This window comes from Chanodichthys erythropterus, chromosome 4 (assembly GCF_024489055.1).
Source record: "Chanodichthys erythropterus isolate Z2021 chromosome 4, ASM2448905v1, whole genome shotgun sequence".
Classification (NCBI taxonomy): Eukaryota; Metazoa; Chordata; class Actinopteri; order Cypriniformes; family Xenocyprididae; genus Chanodichthys; species Chanodichthys erythropterus.
Genome location: NC_090224.1, coordinates 11,552,651 through 11,562,330, shown reverse-complemented (window position 1 = coordinate 11,562,330; position 9,680 = coordinate 11,552,651). Strand labels below are relative to the sequence as shown.

General features: G+C 33.9%; 1 protein-coding gene across 1 annotated transcript; it reads left to right on the top strand.

The window, feature by feature from the left end:
* The first annotated feature begins 4,686 nt into the window (after positions 1–4,686).
* pdcb (phosducin b) lies at positions 4,687–6,549 on the top strand. Its single transcript, XM_067383097.1, has 3 exons — positions 4,687–4,735; positions 5,592–5,740; positions 6,034–6,549. The coding sequence occupies exons 1-3, from the start codon at positions 4,687–4,689 to the stop codon at positions 6,547–6,549; spliced, it is 714 nt and encodes a 237-aa protein (XP_067239198.1).
* Positions 6,550–9,680: the final 3,131 nt, after the last annotated feature.

Below are 9,680 nucleotides of genomic sequence, written 5' to 3'. Positions count from 1 at the left end.
CAAAAATTGGATTTGGATTAGCAGTCTGAACGTAGCCTGAACTTAGCCAAAAAGAACCGAATGAGCCGGTTCAACCAACTGTCGAAGTCTGCCGAGGATTCTGATGGGTAAGTTGACGATACTATGCAAGATTGAGGCACGTACTGGAAATATGCTTATTATGTCAACTGTTATTAAATAACTTTATATTAAAACCTGCAAAACCCTTTCTGTCGAGAGATGTAAATAAATTTTACTATAGTTTATTGTGCATTCAGATTATATTAAGTTGTTAAGCGAAATCAAGGAGTTTATAAGACTGGTTTATTCTTTCTATACTTCAGACATGTAGAACATATCCGTGTTTGTGAATTAATATCTGTAATGTGTGCTGTAGGTGCAAAACATTTAGGAATCTTATCCAAGATGTAGGCTACTCAGTATTGGTCAGTCGTATCCATAGACTGTAAAAAAGACATAAAGTGAATGAATGGCAACAATCAGCAATATGCATTCACAGAAATAATCTGAATGTTGATATAACATCACACCAAGTTGTTAGAAAGTACATGCGTATCATTACGTGATGACGTAAGGAACCAATTATTAGTTTTTTTTAACCAGATCATTGAAATGAACTGTCCGAAAGAACTGGTTCACAGAAATTAATCGGACTTTACATCACTAATACCTTGTCCTTGGTCGACATTTCATTTGGTAACGTTTGTTTTGATTTATATGCTCTTTATTGCCGATGATTGCGTTATTTTACATATGCATCAGCTTACATATGCTATCGCTTGTTTCTGCTTATTCTTCGCCTGTGTTTTGATCGGGAGATTCAGTACTGTTTCAGAAAATGCGTAATAGCGCCCTCTACCATAGTGAAAACACAGAAAGCCGTAAAATTCTGCCAGTGGCGGGGAAGTGTTGTCTCATAAATGATGGCAAATTCCGTCACGGTGGGGAAAGAGTTAATCTGATAAGCCAATAAATGGCCAGAACTAACGATAACTAAAACTGAACGTGACTGAAATTGTGAACGTTAACTTGTCTACTCCTCTCTCAAGTATGCAAACATTTATGCAATATCTAGGCTGTATAGTATTTATTTATTTTTTTCTAAAAACAATTTAAAAACAGAAGCCTAGAATATATTTGCAAAATAATGCGTGTATCACCTGAAACCTGTGGTCACAACTCCCTGCTGTTATGATGGTGCCATAGCAAGCCCTTGGGTTTTCCTACATTTACACCACACCTAGTTACAATGACAAACTATTTGGACTACTGAGGGGGTGGTAGTGTGAACACTCACCTGCTGGTGATCCTAATATGGGTGTGTCTCCATGAGCAGAAACAGACCGGCTTTTACCTCACATGCCTAATAACTTACAGTTCACCTCCCACACTTTAGGTTTGTAAAACCACTCTTTGATCAGCAGAAAACAATGGAGAAATTCCCTTTAGTCAATGACAGAAGACAAAACAGAATCATTGCTCTGTTGACTGTTCATTTCAAGTCATATAACTCATTACATGCTGTGCAATTACATTAAAAAGAAAACTAAAGGAAAATAAAAGAAACTATAATTGTAGTTCTAGATTTCTTCATAACCATAAGATTTAAATACAATTATCTGTGAAATGAAGCTTCATGTGTAAAAGCTGTCACCTAATAAATAAAACTTCCATGCATTTTTGAAAATAGACCCCAATTAGATAGATTTTAAAAAGATGAGCACATCATGCTTTTCATCATTTTGTTTATCTATTTCTTGTAAAATGATGCGTCATGTCACTGACTCTGAGTTAATTTAAATAATTTTTGTTTGTGTTTGTGTTTGTGATGTCAGTACGAATTATACAGCGAGGAATAGTTAGGCTGAAAAGATGGGTGTTTTTTCACACTAATGCGGTCAATCCGATTTATGTACCATCTGTGCATTTGCATTCAGTTAGCCAGAACGGTCAGTGCTGCTTTATCTCATTTCCATCTTTCTCTGTCTCCCAGATTCTCTTAATTTATCTGTCTACCTCCATCTCTCCACATTTAATAACTACAGTGCATATTTCAGGGTATAAATGAATGAACAAAATAATATTGTGATGGCAAAGCTAAATTTTCAGCATCATTACTCCAGTCTTCAGTGTCACATGATCCCAAATCATTCTTATATGCTGATTTGGTACTTAAGAAACATTTCTGAATATTATCAATGTTGAGAACATTGTGGAAGGGATTTTTGATTGACAGAGTGTTCAAAAGAAAAGGTAAAAGTCTTTACTGTCACTTTTGATTAATTTAATAATAATAATAATAATAATAATAATATATATATATATATATATATATATATATATATATATATATATATATATATATATATATATATATATATGGTATATTTTTTATTATAATAGAGAGAGAGAGAGAGAGAGAGAGAGAGAGAGAGAGAGAGAGAGATGATTAAATTACCCACTATATTTGTTTTCACCAGCCTTGAGTCACATTCTGGATCACAGTCATAAACTTTAGAACTAAAAGCACAGTGTCTAAATCACTTAATATATTAGCTATACTCTCTATATAAATTAAGATTAGATTATATTAGATATTGAGATTAGAAGCAAGAAGCAGATCTGATTTACCAAAAATTGTTCTTCCATTTTAGCATAAATGTTTTTCACATCATATCCTTCATTTTTCCCCACATTAATCTCAATATCTTTCTTGTACTCTTACCACTCTCCTCTCTCAGCTATGGTACCTTTATCATTGGTTGTCTTCTAAACAGTGTCTAATTACTGCACTTAAATCCTCTTAAGTTCCTTGTGCTATTTCTGCATAGGAGCAAGGAGTTGTCCAATGTATCTTGACTTAAGAAAGCTTCTTTGTGCCCTCCCCGTGCACACTCAAAAAAAGGATGAAGGACAAGTTAATGGTGATAGTGACCACATAACAACTCACAGAAGGCTAGCTCACTGAAGGGAAGTACTCAGACGCTACAAAAAGGTGAGCAGGGAAACATTTTGATTTAGCGGGTTATTGTAGGACTAAACTGATTTACTCATACAGTTACAGAATTTCTATTCTAGAAAGTCTATTCATGCTTGTATGCAACTTACATATTCTTATTTTCTTGTTTGTTTTGTTTTACAGCTTTAAGTGAGTCACAGTGTTATTTAACTAAAACCTATGTAATTAAAGGCCTGAACATACTTTTGATGAGCGAGGTAACAGCCAAATAGACTGCATGAAACGCCTATTAATTTGATTTGCTCATTAAAAGTTAGAGCAGAATTCCTGTTTTTCTATTGATCTAAAGCAAGCCTTGGTGCTGGCTTTTTAAGTGGTTGGCTCAGATGCTTTGATGTACTGATTGCAGTTGTGTTGTCTATGGTATATTTATCTTAGAAAAGTATGCAAACTTTCATACCATGTGTATTATTCTGCATGATTCAACAAGACAAACATTCAGATTGGACTGAATGAAAACATTTAGAAAGAATTTGATAAAGAAATGATCAAGGTGGTTAAAAACAGTATAGCCTTATTTAGCATAGCATCATCAAATTTAAACAAAGTTTTTGAGAAACTCAAGTAATTTAATGTTCTATAATCATAATCATGCTTAAACATGAAAATATGGGTTAAAAAGGTAAATAGGGACACTTTTTGCCATTGAGATGACTGGGAAAAAGTGTCCCATTTCTTTTTTTAAGATAAGATACCGTTTTCCAAGACACAAACTGAAATGGAAGACTATGATAATATCATGCTTTCATGAGTATTTTGAACCCATAAAGAGTAATCTGTGTGCGCAAATCAACTATCAACGTTTTAAAAAGATAGCAAAGAAAATGGAAGCAACCTTCGAAACAACATCACACTCTTGCCATCTGAGGAATTGCATCATAGCTGTAATCTCAATTAGCAATCAGTGATTTACTGCGAGCAGTGAAAGGTACTGGTGCTGGAGGGGGTGTGAGTTCAGAGGCTATAGCAGGGGAAAATGAAGACTCTGAGCTCTAGTATTAAGCTGCTAATCTACTGCGGTGACGTCCACGCATTTGAAATGAAAGAAAATTGTTTAATGTCTGACCTGAACACAAACAAATATCTATATTGGTAATTTTAATATAAACATTAGGGTGGCATCTAATTATTTTACGTAATGCTTTTTGGTATTGCTTGTAGAATCAAATAGGTGCATTGAAAAGAATAACAGGCAAACTGACTTAATCCATCAATTTAAAGTGCCAGGGTTGAAATGGGGAGTTGATGCATGTTCTGAATTAGTCGAGGACAGTTCATTTGTCATTCCATGACATCATATCGCCGACGTCCAGTCGTGCAAACAAATTGGATCATTGGGTAACCTAATCTTCTTACTCCTGATAAACCTAATATCTTCCAAGAAAGAGTGATCAGGTTCAGCGACACAAAGACACTGTGCCAACATTTAAATTAAGATTTGATGTTATACTTTGTTAGAATTCAGTGAATTTATTGAATCTTTCTTGAGTGCCTTAAAAACGCCTGAAAATGACTGTTATGACTATTGTTTTCTTTGTTAGAAACTAGAAACTAGATACTAGTTCAGAGATGTAACTTTTGTTGTAAAATCATTTAGAGAATTTGATTTATTTTGTATAGATGTGATAAAGATTTGATCTTTTCCTACAGATAATCAACGGATAAAAATGTCTGACAGAATCGTGGATGAAGAACCAGTGGTTGTAACTCATACAGGTCAGTATGGCTCTTATTGTTTGAGCCTGTAAAGTTTATGTGTAGTAGGCTAAGGAAAGTGATCTAATGAAGAGCAATCAGAATGAGAAGCTATATATATATATATATATATATATATATATATATATATATATATATATATATATATATATATATATATATATATATATATATATATATATATATATATAATATTGCATTGGGTTTTGTGAGAGGACTGCGGAGAGTTTGTTAGTTGATGAGAAAAGCTAATAATTAGAACTCATAAAAATGTCAAATTAAAATAAATCATTTTTAGAATAAACCCAATCAAAATAAAACACTAAAAAGAAATTATTGTTTATCTGTATGACATGTGACCAATTACCAACACAGTGTACATGCACATGCAAAATGTGTTGTTGAATAATGGAAATATTAATTAAAATCTCAGAAAATATTTTAGGTTAAAGGGGTTTACCTGGCAAAAAAATATGGTAAATATACAATAGTATGCATTACTATAGTAGCCAACTTCCTGTTGTGAATGGCATTGTATTCTCTTGGATAAATCAAGGAATAGTGTACACATTCAACCCTGCGATAGGAGCAGGAAGCTTCGAAGCCTAATTATAATTTTAATTATATAAATGACATCATTGTGTGGACCTTTACTCATCCCCCTCCCCCTTTTTAGCCATAGAGACTATATAAATTCCTATCAAATATGTCTGACCTAAAGTGATCTGATATCATCCACCATTGAAACCGAACTGACAATAGTAGGCTATATAGCTTGTCTTTATGGTTGGCTATCAACGTATTGATGTAATCCAGTTCATTAATTTATAGCATTTTCTTTTCCAACCATCTCCAGGACCAAAGGGTGTCATCAATGACTGGCGTAAATTTAAATTGGAAAGCATGGACCAGGAGGTTCTGCCTCCCAGCAAGAGAGAGCTGCTAAGACAGATGTCGTCCCCTCAAAAACCCAAAGACGTTTGTGTGGGTGGATTCAATCGCAAGGTTGCCCCTTCTGGCCATGATTTGAAAATAAAAATTAGCACTTTGGAGAAAAACTATGCATTTCTGATTATGGTGGTAAAAAGTGGGGTCAAAATTATACTTTAAGTCTCCATCTGTATAAGTTGGGTCAAAAATAACTATCATGAAACTGGGTGAATTGTTGTCACTTTCTTCTTAATAGACATAAAATGTCAAAACCATGGTGGGGGGGCTGTCTTTGGCATCAAATTGAAAAACATATATGCATATTTAGAGCAAACTTTGAATTTCCCTCCTTCTTTTTCCCTTCCCAGATGAGTGCTCAGGAGTATGAGTTGATAAAGGAAGATGATGAGAAAAGTCTGCGTAAGTACCGCAAGCAGTGCATGCAGGAGATGCACGAGCGCCTGAGCTTCGGGCCGAAATTCGAGGCCGTGTATGACCTTGACAGTGGCGAGGCATTTTTAGAGGTCATTGAGAAGGAGCACCGGCTCACAGTGGTGGTGGTGCACATCTACAAAGATGGAGTGAAGGGGTGCGAGGCGCTTAACAGCTGCATGGATTGCTTGGCCACTGAGTATCCCAGCGTTAAATTCTGCCGCATTAATGCAGCTGCCACCGGAGCTGGCGAGCGTTTCCCAGATGAAGTTCTTCCCTCCTTGTTGGTGTACAAGGCAGGAGAGCTGCTGGGGAACTTCCTGGCTGTTACGCAGCATTTCAACGAGGAGTTCTTTGCTACCGATGTAGAGGCCTTCCTCAATGAGTATGGATTGCTGCCAGAGAAGGAGTGTGGCCCTGGAGCTGAGGAGGAAGAAGCAGATGTGGAGTGATGAATGATGGCAGAAAGTAAGAATGGATTAAATGAATGGGAGGAATGTTTTTCTGAATCTGACAAGAATAAGTTTCATTATTCTTCAGTTAACATGATGAGATGCATCTGTTTGCACACAAAGCTCAACCTAAAGATCTCTTTGAGCAGGGTAGAGAAAACTACTAAATGATTTGTACAGTTTTAAAAGCAACATGGAACGGAATCAAGTCAAGAAAGATAATGACATATTAAACTATCATGTTTCCTCTTATAAACAAATAGACAACTGCATGAGTGTGAAATAGATAAGAATGAATTAGTGTCATGTGGAATATTTTCTACATTTGGTACATGTGATTGCATGTAGCAAAAGATTGTGCAAATAAGAATGGCCCAGGATTGTTTTTAGAGCGCTTTCTTCAGAAGCAGCAAAACATTATATTTTCTAATGGCTTCAAAACTGTGAGTTGCTTCTTAAACTATGCATGCCCATCTTTTTGATTTTCTGTATACAGAAATTTCATGAGGTTGAAGCAGTAATATTTGATTGTTTTACTTTTGGTTTGCACAAAAGTACTGTAAATTGGTTTGGCTGGAGTTTTGGATAAACCATTTGGTTTTGATGTAAACTGTATTTTGTAGGCATACATAAATAAATGCAAATTGAAACATTCAGCATTTCCTCTGCCTGTAATATAGGTATAGTTACAAAAAAAAAAAAAAAAAAAATCTAGAATTTATTACTTAAACACACACAAATTACATGTCACTCCAAAGAAAGCATTTGAAGAACAGAATCAATCAAGAAGGCAATAAAGTGAAAAAGAATTTGCACCTTTCTTTAATGTGGTTTGAGAAGCAAGACTGCACTTGCTGAAACACAATCTCTGGAACTGACTTTACTCTGACCTGCAGGTTTAAAAGTTCCATTATATATTAAAAGTATAGATCCATAATGCACATTTGCACAATTTCCAATAATTGTCCCATAATTTGACATGTTCTAATTATGTATTTATGGGAATCTTTGTTGCACAGTAAGGGCAATGATCAGGATTTAGCTGAACTCCAGATGAACCGTAGGTTATGGAGAAGTGAGCCAGCAAAAAACATGCATGCTACTGTTTTAAAATCTTGTATACTAAAGAATCCAGGGCTTTTCAGTGATATCCTTATTCTGCTGTTGTCTTAAAATAGTTGAGTCTGTAGAATGTTTAATATATGACTATCATAAGCCACACTGTCAAGCTTATATGACAGGTGTGTGTCATAGTAGTGAGCTTTTTTTATCAGCTTAGTCAAGTAATCTTATTAGTGGATTTAAAGATCTTATTTTGATTAGTGTCAAAATACAGGCTGAGTTTTTCATTTTGTCATTGTTCAGAACAAATTCAACAGATATTACAACAAAATTGCATCAGCTTGTAAGGCTGTGAAGACATTTTTTTTTTTGTCTGTTACTTATTTGAAAAAGACATGCAAACCAATTTGAGACTAACATTTTTTTCTCTTGAGGGCCAAGCCATGCAGACGCACCCACAGAGGGCCTGCAGGGTTTGGTGATTTTGTGGTAATGTTGTGTCTCATGCCGAGCTCTTGCTATATCGTGCGACGAGGTCGTCTGCGGTTCGCGCAAACATGTTCTGACAACATCTGCACCTGACACCATATCCTTTCTGCATGTGTGAAGGAGTAGCCCAAACTTCCAAGTCCTCATCTGGACTTCATTCCTAAGATGTGTTGTCACAGGTTCATGCCTCAGACACTCCAAGACTTAGATTATTAAAAACGCTATGACTACTGTATAATAAGTAAAGTAGCTTACATATATACAGTATATACACTATATACAGTACTTTCACTTACAGATCTGAAACAAATTTTTACTGGTCCCTGTCAGACAGTGACTAATCAGATTTAGTAGCTGATGTAACAGCCCGATCATGAAGCTTGGAGATAAGATCTTTATGCCTGGAATTATGAAAGGATTTTAGTCATGTTTTATTGTAATATAGGAAGTTTTATTGTGTTTTGTTAAATAAATGCATGATCACAAATACATGCCTAATATGTTACATGCTTTTCATGGGTTTGGAATATGTTAATATTATATGTTAGCCAAGACTGAAACTGTTTAGAAAATATTAAAACATTCAGAAATGTTGACCACAGACTCATATATTAATCATTTGCATTTGCTTTTCATCTGATCCAGAATTATTTTTCATGGTATTCATTTTTAAAGGACCAGTTTAGGTATTGACATTCCCTCTGTAATGTATCCTACTAGCATTTATATAAATTAAAGATTATCTGAAACATTTTACTTCTTCCATTTAATGCAAAAGATCTGTGTGGAGGATATAATAGTAAACAATAAGGTATAGTAATCAAATTAAAGATCATAAAATGAGATTATATATAATAAAACAGATGGATGCAGTCCTCATGATATCATATGACAGATCAGTATTCCTATCATCATTTTGGTATTATTAAAAACATAGGAGGTGAGCAATAATATAACCCAGATAAAATCACAGGAATTCTACAGGGGGGGAAAAATCTGAGAGAATGAGACAGGAGAATGAAACAAAACAACACAGTATAAAACACTGTAGAACTAGGCCAAAAAACAAGTGAGTAATGAATTACAGCAGAGATTATAATACTGAAACAAGGCAAAATATACCCCCCCCCCCCCCAAAAAAATAAAAAAAATAAATAAAAATTATATATATATATATATATATATATATATATATATATATATATATATATATATATATATATATATATATATATATATATATATATATATATATTAGGGCTGTTCAACAATAACCGTGGTATCGTGTACAAAATAAGAGTCTGTGTTTACGTAATGTGTTTTTTTTGTGTGTATAATTATTATGTATATATAAAAACACACACATACATGTATATATTTAAGAAATTTAAGCATGTATGTATAAATATATAAATATATTTATATTTTTATATATTTAAATTATATATAAATGTAAATATTTGTATATAAATATAAGATTTTTTTCTTAAATATATAGGCTCCATGTATGTTTGTTTATTTATATATACATAAAAATTATAAACAAAACAAACACACATATAAAAACAGACTCTTATTTT